This window comes from Paramormyrops kingsleyae, chromosome 24 (genome assembly GCF_048594095.1).
Source record: "Paramormyrops kingsleyae isolate MSU_618 chromosome 24, PKINGS_0.4, whole genome shotgun sequence".
Taxonomy (NCBI): Eukaryota; Metazoa; Chordata; class Actinopteri; order Osteoglossiformes; family Mormyridae; genus Paramormyrops; species Paramormyrops kingsleyae.
Genome location: NC_132820.1, coordinates 5,167,104 through 5,186,363, shown reverse-complemented (window position 1 = coordinate 5,186,363; position 19,260 = coordinate 5,167,104). Strand labels below are relative to the sequence as shown.

At 42.9% G+C, this 19,260-nt stretch overlaps 2 protein-coding genes and 1 long non-coding RNA gene across 4 annotated transcripts in view; 2 read left to right on the top strand and 1 right to left on the bottom strand.

Annotated features, from left to right (window-relative positions):
- Positions 1-451: 451 nt before the first annotated feature.
- On the bottom strand, positions 452-6,015 carry LOC111836976 (prenylcysteine oxidase 1-like). The gene is made up of 6 exons (XM_023798703.2): positions 5,875-6,015; positions 5,360-5,566; positions 4,724-4,898; positions 3,605-3,816; positions 2,939-3,079; positions 452-2,258 (listed from the first exon to the last, which is right to left on the bottom strand). Exons 1-6 carry the CDS (start codon positions 5,981-5,983, stop codon positions 1,597-1,599), a joined length of 1,506 nt encoding a protein of 501 aa, XP_023654471.1. The 5' UTR covers positions 5,984-6,015; the 3' UTR covers positions 452-1,596.
- A 5,731-nt stretch (positions 6,016-11,746) lies between these two features.
- Positions 11,747-15,745, top strand: LOC111836974 (uncharacterized). Of its 2 annotated transcripts, XR_011985327.1 has the most exons (3): positions 11,747-11,807; positions 15,014-15,133; positions 15,235-15,745. It is a non-coding gene; the product is annotated as an uncharacterized lncRNA (long non-coding RNA). The 2 variants fall into 2 exon arrangements; XR_002836540.2 differs by lacking the exons at positions 15,014-15,133; positions 15,235-15,745 and adding an exon at positions 11,934-12,668.
- Positions 15,746-16,093: 348 nt separating this feature from the next.
- Positions 16,094-19,260, top strand: part of LOC111836971 (serine/threonine-protein phosphatase 2A 55 kDa regulatory subunit B beta isoform-like) — a 51,010-nt gene continuing 47,843 nt past the window's right edge. Inside the window, exon 1 of the mRNA XM_023798696.2 lies at positions 16,094-16,446. Within this exon, the coding sequence (XP_023654464.1) occupies positions 16,368-16,446 (79 nt within the window). The 5' untranslated portion in view covers positions 16,094-16,367. The remainder of the gene's footprint in view (positions 16,447-19,260) is intronic.

The following is a 19,260-nucleotide window of genomic DNA, read 5'->3' as shown; positions in this document are numbered from 1 at the left end:
GGCAAGTAGCCGTGTAATAAGCGGGATAATGTACAGGCATCCTGTAGTTATCGCGAAATAAGCCCCTTCAGTGTGATACAAGACCCTCCGCTTCGCGTCGGGTCCTGATCACACTGTCGGGGCTTATTTCTGCGATAACTACCGGCTGCCTGTACATTATCCCTTACTTAGCTTACCTGACATCACACCTGTGCTTACCTGTGCTATCAAACCCAATTATGTGCACGACTGTAACACCACCGCTAGATGGAGCCCCAAGCTGCAAAAGACGAACGTCTTATTTCTCCGCTTGATCTTGGCATCAATGTATCCAACCTTCAAAGCGCTTTATGTGGGTTACGGGTGACATAAAACCATTAAATAAAACAGTAACATTTGTGCAAACATACATCCTCATTAAAACAACACGCAATAACCAATTCAAAGGTAAATTAGGGACAGAGACAGCAAATATTTGTATCTTAGTACTTTAATAATGGTTTAAATTTTTGTACATAATCATAGACACAAAAATATTCAATTGCATTTCACTCAATATGATTTATCAGAAGTGACGTTTCTGTTTAATGCTGCTGCTTGGTTTAGTATTTTAAGACAACGTTAATTGCTACTCAGATTAATAACCAATGTATAAATATTTCACATTATTGACATAACGAAGTTCCTTCACAGTTGTTTTCAGTAGTGAATTAATTCTAATGCTAGATTAAGACATTTTAAACCTCTAGTCACGTAGTAAAATATTTACAGTGTATTTAAATACTGAAATGCATTTTTTTTGTGACAAAACTCCAGCATTTGAAAGGAATGACAGCATAAGAACTGAAATGGGAATCAAGGGGGGGGGAAAAAACAGTAAAATGTATAACAAACCAAACTTTAAGACCTGACACCTTATTCGAAATTATTTAAAAATGCCACGTTTATCCAAGTGTCGGCAGCATTAGCGATCAACTGAATTCACATTAACCCTTTCAAGTCTTTAAGAAAATTCCCGTTATAATAAAAATAAACCGTTCCTTCATTTTCCAGTATTGCTCTCCTACGCGCCCAATTAACAAAAAAAAAAAAACTGCATTCCATTGTGTGTACATTAGAAATTACACAATGAAAATCAAATCCATCTAATCAAAGCAGAGTAGTTTCTGAAGGAGTCTCAAAAAGTAAAGAACGCAAATGCAGTGTCAAGCTAGCAGGTTGGACCCTTCATATTACTGAAGTCTTCTTCAGTTCGAGCAGCCTGTCCAGTAAGATGTCTATGGGACAGTGCTGTACGTCATCTGTGTTACCACTGTGTCATCACTGTGTCACCACTGCAACAGATCAATTAAAACATCTGTAGTAAATTCCTGTACAAAACACCTAGCCTCGCACACCTCACCACAGGAATACAAACTTGATTGAAATCATTTGTTTTAAAATCCTCCTCCGTGTGATGAGACGTTCCACAGACGAGAGGCGTCAGGCGGTTTAGGAAAGAAATCCGAGACTGCAGTCGACATCACGTCGGTCCGGTGTGAATCAGCATTCCACGCTCACCCACCGATTCTCCTGCTACCACGACGTCAAGGTCCACGACCTCCTCGTGCCACGGATTCACAGCTCGGCCTTGATCTTGTGCATCAGGTCCTTCTGGTCGATCATCTCCAGCTGCCGGTTCCAGCGGTGGTAGGCCAGTAGGGCGATGTTCTTGGCCGCCACGGAGCTCATCTCCATCGCGCTGCCTGCCCACTCCATACCGTTGAGGTAGTAGAGGTTCTCATGCAGTATAACGGGAGGGAGACCCTGCGTGCTTCCGTAGTGAGGATAGGCCTGCCAGTCCCTCACTTGTACGGAGTAGTAAGACTTGAAGAGCGTCTTGAGTTCCTCCTTGCCGAGTGGCTTCTGGGAGAAGACCTTGTAGATGCCGGCCTCCTGCGGCTGCTTGCGGCGGAAGCCGGCGCTGATGTTGACGGGGCAGATGCTGGCCGCGCTGTTGAAGAAGAGTCCCGGGGTGTCGGTGGTCAGGACGCTGGCGAAGGGGAAGAGCTTGGGGTCGGGGAAGCCGAAGTAGGAGCAGTTGAGGTAGCCGTGGACGATGGAGGCCACCGTGACATGGTAGGAGCCGGTGATCTCCGGAAGGGGCGGCTCGAAGCCCTCGAAGAAGATGCCCGGCCCCACCCCGTCCTGCAGGGGGGTGGCCACCACCACGATGTCATAGAGCTCTGTGCCAGTCTCCGTTGGAGTATCGTAGTTGACTTGGTACAGGCTGGACTCCCCTTCCATACAAAAAGCCACAAGATCCATGAAAACAACAGATTATATTTTAATGGATTATTGAGACTTTAACAGCAAGGACATAGCTGTAAAAAAATCACTGAAAATATATCGATGATGATCTTCTAAGATTCTGTGTTTAGCTGCACTTTGCCAAACCATCATCGCCAATCTGTATTATAATATAATCAAACCAATCACTGTCATTACTGTGAATCCTTATACTCACACAAAAGCCAATCATTCGCGAGCTTAGAAATGGTCATGGCCATTGGTTAAAAATGATACTGTGATCTTATCTCAGGATCAACTAGATGGGCAGCTCTACCTTGTAAGGCCTGTATGCATTTTCAAATCCAGATGATATAGAAACCTGTCTAATGGCCAGACTTTCCACTTTAAACCAAAAGGTCGAACCAGACAGCCAATGATCTGAATTTTTGAAAATTCTTAAATTCATCCCTGAAACTGTGTTACTTTTAGTCAAAAACCAAAACAGGACACAAAAAAAAGCAGGTGAAGATTTTAATCCAACAGTTCACACTGGAAATGGTTTCTCCAGCTTTTCACAGACCAAGATTAAAAACATTTTCAAAGGCTTTTAAACATGTCACATGACCACTGTGAAGCAAACGTTTTATTGGCTTTTTAGTGGTCACATGACCACTGTGAGGCCTCCTACCTGCTGTGTGAGGTGATATGGCTGTGACCTGAGCCTGAATGAGGTTAGCCTTGGCTAGCTTCAGCAGACCGGAACAAACCAACTTGTTTCCTCCTTCTACGGCCCAAAGGTTCGCCTGAGCACCAGCCAGAGATACTGCACCTGGGAGAGAAGAGATTCATTATTACATCATTATGCATTACTTCATCATTAAATAACAGTTTAAAAACCAAACAATGTACCACATTGTCTGAGAAACACATACCTTGATCCCAACAAAACAATTATTAATAATCTGTGCATGGCATTTTTTATACGTCAACCTCAGGATATGAAGTGAAAACGAGTAATTGTCATTGTTGACACACCACAGCACACTGTGCAGGACAATGAAATGTGTCCTTTGTATTTAACCCAAATGTGACATTGTAACACAGCAGGGGGCAGCTAATTCAGCACCCATGGAGCAGTGCATGGGGGCGGTACCTTGCTGGCAGGGGATTCGAACCAGCAGCCTCTCGATCACAAGCGTGCTTCCCTAACCATCACCTGTTGTATATTAAGGTGCTGTGAGGTTAAGGTCAGAGTGAGATGATCACACCAAAGCCGGATCCACAGGCAGAGCGAGATGATAAGAGAACAGGAACATTAAGGGTATCACCTGACTGTGTCGCCGTGGTTACCTACCCACAAAAGCTGGGATGCTGATGTTCTGTCCGTAATTGACTCTCATGATGGGGGCGATGACCTCGTCGATGAAACGCTGAGACACCCCCAGCTCCAGGAGGGACTCTGACAGAGAGCGGCGGGTCATGTTCAGGAAGCCAGTGCCCCCCAGAGAGTGCAGCAACTCCTCCACGGAGCTGAAGGCGTAACCATGGGCCTGGTACTTATAGATCCTGAACACAGAGGGAGGGGGGTTAAGAGATGGGGGGGGGGGCGTAACCATGGGCCTGGTACTTATAGATCCTGAACACAGAGGGAGGGGGGTTAAGAGATGGGGGGGGGCGTAACATAACCATGGGCCTGGTACTTATAGATCCTCAACACAGAGGGTGGGGGGTTAAGAGATGGGGGGGGCGTAACATAACCATGGGCCTGGTACTTATAGATCCTGAACACAGAGGGAGGGGGGTTAAGAGATGGGGGGGGGGGGGGGCGTAATCAGACATTCAGGGGGCTCTAGAGTGGCTCCCTAAAGGTGAAGGGAACAGTGAAGCAGTGGATATATGCACAGACAATATATGTGTTTTATATCCTTACTGCTCTGCAGCATATAACTTGTTAAATTCCCAACGAGTCCCCTGTGTTTTGAAAGGGCAGAGACACCAATAGCCATAATATCCAATACAGAAGTATTAAAAACAGCTAAAAGCCATATAATTTCCTGCTTCATTTGTCTATTTTTCCACCGCCTCCCCCCACATGTAGCCTGTCCCTGTTTTACTGGTCGTTTTCTCCATATTCCCCATCTTGTCCCCCTTGTCTTTCTCATACAGTTTTATTTTTTGGTTTCCGTTATCCCTCCCACAATCAGGCTCGAAGCTGGTTATTTCATTTCTAATTAAGCTGAAGCACGTGGCTTGAGGCGCACACGTAAACCGCTCGTTTAATTTAGCGTATATTCGACAGACAAAATCAGTAATTAGAGTTATTTTAAACACCCGCAGCTTGACACAGTTAAGAGTTGCAACCTTAGATGATAACGTAATGGGGGGGGGGGGTATTTTTATACAGGCCTAAGAGTCTATTATGAAGTTCACTGTAAGAAGAACCTAGAATCAAAGGGGTCTGCCACCTGTTTACCTCATAAACTTCTCCATGATCTCCTCCACCCACATCTGCAGGCGAATGAAGCTGATCCCGTAGCGCCACCACAGGCGGAAGAGGTCCAGCAAGTACCAGTCGGTCTCCTCCAGGATGAACTCCTTCCCGTTAAACACGGCGGTCTTCCCCGCCACGCTCCGCCGGTGCTTAAGACCTGCAGGATTGAAGGCGGTAACAGAAGTGTAGAACAAATATCAAATCTCACCAGGCTGACATTTAATACCAGTATCAGAGTTACCAGCTTCAGGCAGCGGGCTGGAGTGAGATTTTCAGTTCGAGACAAGTCTGCACACGCATTTACATGTATGTAACAGTTTTATTTCCTTGTAAATAATCTGTAGGTTTTGCAAACTCTCCCAACGCTTTAGATGTATCTAATTTTAAGTTTATAATGTAATAATATAAAATTTGCCGTAAGATTTCTTGCGTGAGCGTGAGATTCACGCCAGATGCTTGAGAGCTGAAAAACCCTCAGTATTAAATGCCAAACTGGGACCTGTTTTTGAAAAGCACCCTATGGATGTTTCAATCCACTTCCGTGATTGCGCTAATGTTAAGGTCATGGAGGCTGGCATGCGTGCATGCATCGGACGATCGGGGTCTAGCGGGACCCACCAAGATGTTTGACGAAGTCCTGCATATGCAAGTTGAGGGAGTGAATGATGGATCCCCCGGACTCGTAATCCTGATGGTTGACGGTAACCGTGGCCAGCCGCCCTCCGACGGTGCCATTCTCGAAAACGTCGATGCGCACCTCTGGTCCGAAGTGCTGGCGCAGGAAATGGGCCGTAGCTGTACCACCGATCCCGGCTCCGACTATAGCTGCAATACGAGCAGAGAGTTCCACCGTATAAATGCATTAAACCGATACGGTTACATTGTGATCTGTTGCATACTGACTAAATAACACGATCAGCTGGTCAACTAAAAGGAGGCGCTTTAGCATGACGTTAAATATCTATGGCCCACGCATATTCCGCAAAATTAAACTCGATCATCAACACGGGGCGGGTTATTAAAAGCAACAGCCGGAAATATCTATTTTCCTAACGAAAAACAATTACACGTAAAAATACGACTTAATGCTGCAGATACATCCATGCAATATAATGGCATGGCGGTCTGCTTACCTATTTTAGAAGGCGGAGCCCCGTCGACTTGAGCCGAGTCGTAATCTCCGAGCACCAGCACAGAGGCGGCCAGCGCGATGATGCACGGCAAGGAGAGACGCCGGGGCATGATGGAGCAGCACGGAGGTCAGAGCATCGCCCGATGGCAGCCGCTGAGCTCGTCCTGGTCCTGGTCCGCGTCTAGCGACCTAGCGACGGAACAGCATGATCGCTCGGGCATCCGCCTCCGCCAATAGAAGGGAAAAGGCAGAGATCCTGTTCCGGAGGCGGGCGGGCGGGCGGGGGGGGGTGTTAGTGTGACATCAGAAGGCATAATCTGCATGTAAAATAGCACGGATGGTGTTCCATTAAGTTAATAAAAGACGAGCGTGGCCTTGTTTTGTTTTTGCTAAGACAGAATATGGTCGATAGTTAAAACAATATTATTAGGCTATAGTACATAAAAACACAAGGCCTAAGACTGTTATGAAAAATCATACATCTTCTCATTTTATCTCATAATGGCATGCACATTATTATCTGCTGTCGGAGTATCTCTGCTACGTTGTATAATCAGGATTATAGCATTCACTTAAATAAGCTTTACACGGGTGAAGTTTACTCTTACCAATTCAGGCCGGGCACTGAGTTAGATACAGTAGGCCTACGTCTTTATGCCTAGCAGGTAGATTAAAATCTTAACAATATGGTGATAATCAAATTAGCCATTAGGCTTCTGTTCTGATTAATAGGCAAACACTGTTAGTTAGAAATATAGGTCGTAGCTGTCGATCAGCAGCTTGTACGTTCTGTATGCATTAGAAATGTTGGATTTATGCCTGCCTAATACAAGTCAAGGCGTCTTATTGGCCTGCATTAGACAGACCTACCCACCAAAATATAATAAAGCTTTATACAATATATTAGGCCCGGTTTATAATACGAGGAAATGGTGAAAACTGTCTAATTAAAGTGGAAACCCTTAAACGTCAGACGTAAATCCTAGTATTTTTACGGCTGACGCCAGTGTCAGTAGCCGCTGAAGGAAGCTACGTCAAGTATCGTCATTTAAATACAATCCATCAATCCATTCGTCTTTTGTAACCGCTTGTCCTATTTTGGGCATATGGGCGCAAGGCAGGGTACAGCTCAGGGTGGGGCACCAACCCATCGCAGGGCACACTCACACAAAATGGTGTCTAAATACCCTGTACATAATTTCATATCTTAACTAGGCCTAAATAGCCTACAACATACACATGGGCGCGCGTGGTATTGCACTTCTCAAAATTAAATGTTAGTGTCCCGGAATCCTGAAATTCTCAGAAAAATCAGAGGTACTGCCCGCTCATCACGTGACTTTTATTACTGACGCCAACTTACCGCCCTTCTTGTTCTGCCCGCTGGTATCTTTTTTGTTGGTTATATTTAGCCGCGCAGTTTACATTCCCCATTATTGCCTTCTAAAGTGCATATTAAACATATAAGTGCTGGGCCTGGTTTTAAAACAAAGCGTATGTTTATTGATTTACGCGAACTATTATTTATTTTGAGATTATTTCCTACTAATTTGGAATAGACCACTAATTAAAATATGTGTATATAGTGCTCCAAGGGGACTTAAATTGTGTATAAATAGATCTGAAATACTCATAATAGCCAGGCCAGTAAACTAGCATAAAAAACAATGCCTTTGTTTGCAGTACTGCTTAGAGTAGAAACCAGACCTCACCACCAAGTTGAAAAAAAATATATTATTATTATTTTTTAATCTTTTCAAATGAGTTCTCATTGGACATTTTTCTATGGTTGCGTCAGCAGTGTAACTAGCCCCAGAGTCATTTTTTAACCCACCACTTGTCCCATGACTGTATAGAAACTAAAAAGCAACTGACTCAAATCGGCTAGTCATATGAGGTCAGCTGATGTTACGGGTTGGCGCGCGTCAGCGATGCAAAACGGGGCTGCGTTGAGGAGACGGACCGGGCGATGGAGGGGCGGCGGCCGGCCGAAGTGGGCGCTCTCTGCTGCTGTCATGCACAGTAAGCATGAAGCGGCAGGTAGCATCACGGGGTTCACGAGTTTCCGCCACACTGGCTTCAGACTGGGGCATTCCCGACCACTGCCACCAGCCGCTTTTGCAAGTCACTGCTGCCGTTCTATATTTATAGAAGAAAAGTTTTTGATACAGTTTGTTCGTTATATATAGTTAACTATATCTAACTTTTGACCGTTCCTGTCTAATGATCAAAGTACACCTTGCTTTATAACGCACGTCTCATGCATGCATGAGATTTAGCAAAACCGTAATATGTCCTTCGACCATGTCTCATTGACATACACCTGGACAAGTTTAACTGAAGACTTACATCTAAAAGTGCCATTTGTAATACCCCTACTTTCGGGTGTTCTTTTTGTTGTGTTTTTGCTCCCTAAAGTACATGTAGTCCTTGAAATTAAGGTAGAAAGCAAAGCTGGTTTGAACATCCATACAATAAAGGCGCATTGTAGATGACATCTAACGCAGGCGAGCTGATCAGTCGGTCGATAGAGGGGTTAGGATTTCCCCTAAATAGACAACGGAGTTTACAGAGCGGAAACGATGTATCGAATAGTTGACCAACGTTTCCTTCCTCTCTGATAGCAGGGGGTTTCATAATAAAGAAAATCAAGCGCGTAAAATATTTGCTATGTTATAAAACAAAGCAATTAAATTGTATTTAAGCACGTTGCCCATTTTCTAGGTTGGTATCATTGCAATTGTTTGAATTGTTTTTTGCTACATGTTCTGACGCACTTGAATCCCTTTTGCGCAAGTAGGCAAGCTCTACTGGGTGCATATGGGACTTTCCATCTCTTAATGTGTACATTGTGTGTAAAATGGAATATACGCCTATGCAAATCGCCGCTAATCAGTTCCTTTATATAGCGCCGAGGTCAAAACACGTGCAGTTCATACAGGGGCTGTGGGTGTCCGGCGCTCTTATGCTTGATTTTCTGAAAAACTGCTTCGTCTGGATGAATCAGCAGCGCCGGCTTCACAAAGAAAAAAGCGCGGCCGCTGTAGCACTAGGATGAATCAGAGAGCAACTGACTGAAAGATGCACGGTGAAGGCAGTCAAAGTGAGAGACCAGCAATGACAACAGCAACACAAAAAGGGAAGACAGACTGGGACAGGGTCCCGAGTAAGTCACACTGTCTATGTTACAAGGGATGGTAAGTTAAATGTAAAATATCTACGTTAATAATATCTATGTCAGTGTAGAATTTTCTAAGAAAACTGCTGTACAACATTAAATGACATGCTCTGAATTTTAATAGAATTATGAATCAATAAAATAAGAATATTTGCTTACATTAGAGAACAGACTATAACCGAGCTCGAATCATATAAAGTAAAACCTATTTTCATCATATTATGCAGTGGAAATTATGTGAGATTTTCACCTGCATGCTTATTTTATTGATATTAGTCTGTACTAACGCAACGAGGTAATTTGAATGGTTTTATTGGTTCCGCTAACCTAGGCTGAATGCTGTTGTCACATTTCGACTACGGGATACGATCAAACTCTTAGTCTTGGTGTAATATAATATAATAACCGACTGGATAGTAGCCTATCACTCATATTTCCACCCTTTCGTGAGAAGCGCTGCAGCTGTTTCAGCAAGCCCACGTTATAATCACGGAGCCACCGATTTAATTCACTTACAGTTAGAAAAAGACAGTAAAACCTGGCTTTACAGTCGTTCACGTACGTTTCGACCGCTGTAGATGCGTAATATTTGGTTTATACGGGGTTAAAATTGCTTCTGCTTAATGCAATTGAAAAACCGCTGGCGTTGTAGTGTAAGCCTTTCTTGTAAAAATACCTCTGTATAACACAAAATGTGAAATAGGGGTTATTGGGTGATACTACAGCCTCACGTTTTAATTTAAAACAAACACAGCAAGGTACCGAAACGTAGGAAGGGATATGTGAGAGAGTTATGAAGCAGGCTAAATGCCTGGTGTTAAGTACAGAATTAATTAATTTTTAAATTTAGTTTTCTACATTCGAAACTGCATGGTTACTTTAAAGAAACCTAAATCATTTCCATAAATGCCATAGTAATGTCCATTACAAATGTAGAAAAATAATTAATTTGTATATAAAGGCCTTAATAGTCATTTTCTCTACACTATGAATTTGTCATGTACAAGAGAGGACTTCACTGTGTAAGTACTGTACCATGGGGAAGGTTTATATAACAACAGTACAAGATTTAGTGGCAACTTAATAAAAAGCATATAGAATACAGATATAGTTTAAAAAATGTATTGCGCTTCCATAAACGCTCTTGAAGCAATTATATATGTTTTTAGGAATTGCTATACAGACAGAAAGGAAGTAAGCTATCATGTGTTTGAGGTGCTTTTGGTAAAATGCTTTCTGTTTATTTACAAAGAAGACAGCGATGAACACTGTACTGAAGTTCTGCAGAGGTAGACAAAAAATATTCTCATGTGATTTTGGTAGAGTAACGCAATGGAGCTTCATGCTCCGATTCGTTTTCACCTCAGTGGGATTTATATGGGACTGTGACAAAACTATGTATATAGGATTTCAATAGGAGGTCAAATGTTTTATAATACCAACAATATCGCCATTATATGACCTTTCATATACAATGCATAATACAACAGTTTTTTCCAAATGGTCAATAATTGAAACCTACCTGAATTTAATTAGAGAACATATAAATTAAATATAAAGAAAAACATAGTAATCTTAATATCAGTGTCAGTTTATAATTTGAAAATTGCCAATATTTTTCTAGCTCATACAGTAAATTGATTTTTCTGATCACTCAGACCTGCACGTGATTCGTCATACAGCCGAGCACAAAGATTACCCTTGTGTGCTGCGGGACGAAGTCACCCGACCAGAGTGACCGGGCAGAATTATCAAGATGTGAAATTACTAGGCTAATTTCTGGACATTCCCAGAATCTGGGCACACACAAAAAAAAATCCCAGCTTTTCTCATGCAGGCATCTGTTGCACGATTTCAAACTCTAGAGTCATGTCAACAGATTCTGATTCATCGTTCCAAATCGTACTGCTTGTGTAGAATTAGCTGAACCGTGAGTACTCTTATACACAGTAATAAAAATGGGTACATTCCACAAGGTACAAACAACATTAATGTCTCCCCAATTACACAAAAATGCCCATTTTGTCCATTTACCTACAGCTAGGGTACAACTGGCAGACCCTTAATGGTACAGCCCCAGTGACAAGTAATTACACACTGTCAGAAAAAAAGAGCAGCAATTTGTACCTTTGTTATCATTGGGACTGTACCTACAAGGGCCAATTGAACCCTAGTTGTAGGGAAATGTACATTTTAGTCAATGAAATGTACCTTTTAGTCGAATTTAAGGTACAGAAATGGACTCTGAGGAACATCCCCAAGGTACAAACATAGGTACAAAGATACAAAAATGTTCCTCGGTCCATTTCTGTACATTTAAAGTTACACTTACCTGCAGCTAGGGTACAGATGGCAGACCCTTGAGGGTACAGCTCCACTGACAAGTAATTGTACCCTGAAAGGTATAAACTAGTACTTTTTTCTGACAGTGTAGCTGTAAGGGTAAAGACTAAAAAAAGCACGTTTGCATAATATTATAAATAATATTGCTTGAAAATGTGTTTTTCTCCAATGAATTATTCTATGAGGCTTTTCTACAATATCTCTTCATGTTATTTTACAGGTATTTTCTACAACAGCCAGAAAAATAAGCTAAAGGAATATTTTTTTAGAGTTTTTCAGATTTGAGAACTGAATTCCAAGGGTTTTGGTCCATAAGCAGCCCATGGGACTTAGTTCTTAAATCTGGATGCTCCCCTCGCAGACTTCAGAGATGGAAAGATACATCACACATCTGAGGAGAGCACAAAGAGACGGTATTTAGCTTTGCCAGTAGATCTGTTGTCCTAAGAAGTCGCTTAAAAACTCATCATCATATTATATTGACAAAGGTTATGTGTCCAGACACCGTTACTCGTGTGATATTTTCATCGGCCTTCCAGACACATCAACCCCAACTAGAAGATGCTTCTTTTTTGACTTGAACTCAGGTCTTAAGCTCCATAAGCACAGTGATGACTTTCGACTCACTTCCTCTAATCAATCTCAAGACCGTGCTGCAGTGATGAGAAGATATAAACCTACATTCATCTAATAACAAAAGTCTCCCTCACTGACAAAAACTGACCTCAGGCTTTATAAATAGGATGCCGGGAAACATCATGAGCAGTAATGTGATGAGTATCTCATAATCAAATTAACTCCATCCAGGGTTTCTATGGGAAATTTTACATATTGGCTAAGCCTACCTCAATATACATATAAAGAAGACAGAACACAAACAAATCCATTTTAAACTCTTTCATTGTTTAAAAACAGGGAAGGTTTTAAATGTTTAAGGTAAAATTTGTGTACAAATTATATAATTTATATTATATTTTATATTATATTTAACAACTTCCATATAGATCAGGAAACAGGTGCTATGCTGGTCTGTGTTTGTGTGTCATTTCTGCAAATACAGCAATAAACCAACTATTATCCCATTTCCAGTAAAATAACTGAAAGCTTGTTTATATTTGAGCTCATGTATCTACGTTTTCCTGATGCCGGTCACAGCAGGTCACTCACTCCACTGGAGGAAAACGCCAAGCTCCCAAAAGGAATACTGCAGTCACGTTTCGACCGGGAAATGTGGGAACATTGTGTGCGTTGAATAAAGTCTTCAGTTACCTCTGTTTGCTACACATCACTTAATATATATATCGCCTCACACCATGTATAGATGGATTACTTATTAGCCACATGACCAGGGCTGCTGGAATTTGATCTCAGTACAGTACATTAGACTCTGCAGTACATATATCGAGCATAGCAGACACTCGACATGTAGGGTTTCCCCTTGATGTGCCGACCCCCACGCTTAAATTCCTTTTGCAATACCCCCAACACACATATGCGCTTTTTATTTATGTCTTTATTTTTCAAAGTGTAAATTGGGCTTTTCACTTGTGGGTGTTTTACTGACACAGAAATGTTCTGAGGGCATAACGACACTAACGTCTACAATCAGATTGTAGAGGAGGTGGGCCCAAGCAACTAGAGGAGGCGGGACCTACTGCTCTTCAATATGATCAATATGATTCAATATGATTGGATCAGAGAGATAACCAATCATTTTTCATTCTGCCCTCAGAACATTTTTGTGTAAGTAATACTCCCATGAGCGTAGTATTCACACATTAAAAATAAAATATCCAAATAAACCACAGAAACTTCTTGGGGGTACTAAGGGGGTGCGATGACGATCATAGGGGAAGCTACCACACCCCCAAGCCCCTCCCTGGCAATACACAATTATAACAATTACAGTGATACAGTATGATACAAAACAGTACAATACAACACACTGCAATACAACAAATACAATACAATGAGACACAACAGCATGTATTAGATGAATGGTGAATAGTAAACATACAGAAACTGTTGGTGAAATGTTTAGTGTTTGTGGGTAGTAACCTGTAGCACCTTCCAGTGGGAAGGAACTGAAAGAGATTGTACATAGGATATGTGCAGTCGGAGATTATCTTTGCTCACTTCAACGTGAATATGTAGCAATTCAAGAGGGTAGTGGGTTACCCATGATTTTGAACGCCTTACTCACAATCCGTTGTAGTGTTTCCCGTGTTTGACTGTCCGGGATGCTTTACCATACTGTAATAGGAGATGTAGAGATGGACCGATGGAGTCGAATAGACAGAACGAGAAGTTGCTTGAGGAAGTAAAGTCGTTGTTGAGCTTTTGCAGTTATGTCTTCGTTGTTGCTTTTCTGCTTCAGGTCATTGCTGATGTTTGTTCTGAGGAATTTAAAAGAGTCATATGTACCATTCTTATACGTTACCAAATGTTATCTGTCCTGTGTCGAGTCCGACAGTTTTTAGTTTGTCTTGCCATTGAGCTGGGATAATCACAGCCCATGTTTGGCTGTGATACTGGCTCACAACAGTGCTTATTCTGGATGTTATAGCCATCAAAGAAAAAACAATTGCTCACCATAACGTAACATGGCTGCCTGGTAATTGCTGAGTATTACAGCCACCCAATATTGATTTTTACAGAACTTTAAGGGCCAAGGCTATGACGCCATTTTATCTTCACACCTTCGGGTTGGGAGAGTGAATTCTGCCTTCAGTTAGCAGCTAGCCTAACTGGTGCTCTAGGGTGTACTACGGTGAAACTACGGTATACTCACACTAGGAGATCCATACCCTGCCAGAGCATGTTTCACCCTGCAAAGTCCAGTTCATTTGACTAGTGTGTTCGCTCTGTACAGTAGGCATCCAGTGTAATCGCTCTGTACAGTAGGCATCCAGTGTAATCGCTCTGTACAGTAGGCATCCAGTGTAATCGCTCTGTACAGTAGGCATCCAGTGTAATCGTTCTGTACAGTAGGCATCCAGTGTGCTTGCTAACTGTGCCTGAACATGAGACTCAGACATGATGTCAATGGTGCAACTGGCCGTTCAAAAAACATGGCAGCAAAGGGATCACTTTGGTCTATGGCAGAGGTGCAGTGTTTGCTGGATATTTGGGCTGAAGAGCGAATCCAGGAACAACTGGATGCAACAAACAAAAACGTATATTTATTTAGGAAAATACAGGACTGTCTTGTATTAAGATATGCGGACATATAGCATGATTATATGAAAATTGCTGCTTTGCATACTTGATAAATCTATAAAAGGGCCGTGTCATCACATTAAAAAAAGACTCCAAATAAGCCACAAAATAAGCCGGCAGCATAAAACTATGTGTAAAAACCTGCTACCACACTGAAAATTATAGGCAGCACTTTCTGCATGATAAAACTACGTGTAAAAAACTGCTACCACACTGAAAACTATAGGTAGAGCGCCAACTTCTTAGGGGGCGCTGACTTGCCAGCCAATTTCACTCGGACGGGGGAGGGCGCCGTCGGTTATGCTGGCCTAGGGCGCCACATCTAGGGCTGGTACTACTCATCCGCCACCCTAAAATAAACATATCTAAGGTGGAATGTCTGCGTTTTTCTCTGCGGCAGCTCCTGCAGTCAGCACAACATAATCTGAGGGTTCAGCTCTTTGGAGTGAGTAAGATTCCCCGGGATGCCACCATCTCGCGCTCTGAAGCGCGTGGGCAGAGCTGCGAAGTCGGGACATAGGTGGGTATATTTGGGTGCAGCGACAGATGGCAGCCGTTTCATACGCCAACGGCTGCTGATTTATTCTTTTCTTTACTTTTTTTTCCTTGACGCCGCTTCAGATGTCCTCTGCAAGACACGGGCCGCGGTCAGGAAGCGTATCAGCCATGCTTTCTGTTCTTACAAACGTGTCATCAAGAGAAGACCACAGTTAAGCTATTCTGATTGTGTTAGATTAGGGAGATCGCGATCAGGCTGTTTGAGTCTGTAACGTTTAACTTTTTTCAGTTAAACAGACGTTAGGTCGTTCTTGCTTCTCTATCCTTTTATGAAAATGACTAATCCTTCAGCAGTATGTGATTCCGACTAAACTGTCGCATTGAATGATAATTGAATGATAATATGTGTCACATATGTAACTCTTATACATAGGGAGCAGGGTGGAAGGTTGTGGGAACCACTCTGTGGTGAATCAAAAATGCATATAATATAAAATATGCCATTAATAATATAATTGTGCATTTGCATTTAGGCTGGCTGCGTGTACATGATTAATATGATTTATTTATTGCCCTGTGCGTGAGTTTATAGTAACACAACATGCAAACTGTTTTTTTTTGTTGTTGTTTGTTAAGACCTTAAATAAAAGATGATAGTCTTTGCATTTTGAGGATATTCCAAATGTGTAATATAAATGAAAACGTCCTCGGTGTAGTTTGAAACCTCGTTCGTTACGGCTGAAATCGGCCAGTCAGGACGGCGGGGTACCGCTACTTGTGCACGGTGTGAAGAAATGAGCTGGACACCATGGTGAATAACGGTACCTTTACACTTCATAGTGGCAACAGCTGATGCTTTAGGCACGACGTTGGGGGCAACGAAGGGGCAGGTACCAGAAGTGTAAACACTCACTCTTACCATCCCTCTGATATTACCCCCCCCCCCCCCCCCCCCACCCCTCCCTGTCTTGAGAAAAGCGCAACCTCGCGTCCTGTCGGCGATAGGGGGAAGTATGGTGAGGCGGAGAGCAGAGCAGCCGTGCACGGAGGACGCGAGTGTTATGAAAGGATCATGCACATCCGCTTTTGCCGATCGCAAATGATGCAGCTTTGAATTTCCACAATATCACATCCACGCTCCCATAAAACGCGTCTCCGTCTCCATGTAGTAAATTAAGATATGCGGACAGCGATATAATGTTCTGCTTTTGAGGGCGAGGTGGGGAGGAGGGGGGAAGAAAACCCGCAAGAAAAAGATGAAATGTTTTTCCCGGTACCTGCCTTATATTTTCAGACCTCCGAGCACCATCCTGTCTTCCAGCTGCCACACAGAAGGTAGGGCTGCGGAGTTGGATGTGTTTATGCGTGTGTTTGTGTGACTGGCCGTGGGAAGCGTGCAGACGGAAGCAGCGCTGGTTTCTCCAAGAGCGGCTCTCTAATGTCTGCTACAGAGTAATGTTACAGACGCACGATCTCTCGCTCTTACGATATTTCTACATTTTAAACGCAACGATCATTTCCGTTCCTTTTTAAATGAAATATTAATGCATAATTCTCCGGCGTCGGGAAATGTACGGGACTCACAATGTACACACTCTGATGCACAGCAATTACCCACTTAGATATCATTAGTAGGCTAAGCCGGTAGGAAAATAATTAGCGCTGATCCAGTCTTTAACCTTCAGAAAGCATAGTTGGAAACACATTGTGTACAACGCTCATTGATGAGACGTAAGATCGACTAAAGCGAAGTTCTGTCAACTGTATTTTAATAGGATTTCAACCATGTTTGTTTACTTTGTCATTTACTGTCTATATAACCTATGCAGCCTGTCACCTCTGAATAAAAATGACATATAGAAGTAAGTGTTTTGAGGACATGCTGTCTGCGATTTCATTTGATTACGCTCTTTCTATACAAACCAAGAACAACTAAATACCCCGAAGCCAATTTGTCATCATGTAACCTGTTTCTTTGAAATGTCAGTTCTGAATTCTTTGCAAACTTGCTCCAAATGTCATGGTTAGATCTTAATCCACACTCGTGGCCTAAGGTCTTCCAGACATGTGACCTGTACTATTCAAGGCTGGGTTGTTTTTGTCCCGAGAAAAGAGAACAGTTTTGTCCTTAAGACCCAGGTGTGGTTGACAGTGTACCGCCAATGTGTTAGAGACTCGTTTATAAACCCGCACTGGGACATGTTTGTGTAGGTTTAGTGGAAACTCCTGATTATGTGAGAGGCTCGACTAAAAGATTTGAAGTGTGTGGGGCATTTTTTTGTTGTTGTTTTTGGTCACACTGGCTGTTTCTACTTCTAAATGGGGGGCTTTGGTGTTCCTAATGGGCAAAAATGTAAATGGCAGGCTAATATCCACTAAGAAACTAAATAATGCAATGCAGACAAGATGAAGATTTACACCCACACTTCTTCTGCTGGGAGGTATGACGTCATCGGCACTGCGTGCCGACGCTGGTTTAGCTGTAACAGCTGTGACTTAAAGGTATAATGAACATTTTCTCGGATTCCTTTTCCGGAAGTTTATAGAGGGATTTATTACCCCCCACCCTCCCCCACTGACTTTGTTTCAACAGTTATTTTGCTCTCTGTCAGTATAATTGCCTTATTGACTTCATATATCCTTAAAATGCTGTTTCCCTCCATGTCACTGATAAATCAAAGGCCCATCTTGCGATGACGTCTATGTGACTGAAACCAAGTCATATACAGGAAAATGGAGGGAAAAAAAAAACCTCTCTAAAGGTCAGTCAGTCTACTGATGCATCACCTGGGAATACATGTACATTAATAACAGCGGTATTAATATCAATGGTGATTCCAATATAGTCTAAAAAATAGCTTATAAATACAGATCACTACCTGTCTACACTCAGAAAAAAAGGGTAAATATTTGTACCTTTGCTTGTCACTTTGTACCCTCAAGGGTTTGCCAATTGTACCATTAGCTGTAGGTAATTATACATTTTAAGGTACAGAAATGGACTCTGAGGAACATTTCTGTACCATTTATGGTACATTAATGCTGTTTGTACCTTTGGGATGTTCCGAGTCCCATTCTGTGCCTTAAAAAGTACAATTACAAGGGTACAGCCCCAGTAACAGGCAAAGGTACAATTTTAACCTTTTTTTTGGAGTGTATATGTAAAGGAACCCTAAAGGTATATTTCTGTGGCGTTTTCTGCTGTAATACGCTGCCTGGTTGGACACATTGCTGACGCTGCGGCCTGTCGCATATTTTATGCGTACGCCGTAATAGGCAGTGCCGGAATCCAACTCTTAAGGACGCAGCCTGGTGTGCAGACAATAAGGTTTAAAAATACCTTAGTACTTAAAGGCCCTGAGACCAGAACTAATTATAGTTGGTCTTACGGACAGTGTAAGTCTTCTGAAGGGGGTGTAACGTGGAGTATGAGTCGTCCTTGCATTTCGTGACATGAATTAGGAGGTGAGGGGAGATGCCCGACTTTTGTGGCCGCGATGTAGTGGAAGGAGCTGGTGGTGACCGAGGTGGACTGGTGTCTTAGTCATGTCGATGGAGTGAAGGCCACCTGGAGGAGCTGTCTCGTATGAGACACTGCCGTACTAGATGAGAGCGGGGGTGGCCCGGCCCTCCATACGCAAACGGCGACAGAGCAGTCTCTCCCGACGCGCCCACGTCGCCGAACGTTCGCCTGGGAGCTGCATTGCGTAATTGGGCTCTCTCGGGGTGCGTACGTGATCTGTGGGACTGCCGAAACGGCCTCCCCAGCACATCCCCAGACTTGCTAATATTATCTCTCCGGCTGCAGGCAAACTCACAAGTCAAACTCCCCGCCCCCCCCCCCCCCCCTTGGCCACCCACATGAACCGCTCTTCATGAAAACACACCCAAAACCAGCACTGCTGAGTGCAAAGATTTGGGAGTGTACCATATTTCCCAAAAGCGCGGGGGGGGGGAGCACTTCTTGACCCCTGTTACCGGCCTATCCTTGCTTATACCCACACGCAATGTGTCAGCTGAACTTCAGTGCCCCTTTTTGTCTAGGAAAAACAAGTTGTTTCCAAATGCTCGCTTTTTTTTTTTTTTTTTTTTGAGTCTCTGTGGAAATTCAGAGGCACGAAAGAAGCAGTTTTTTTAGGTTTGGTTCGT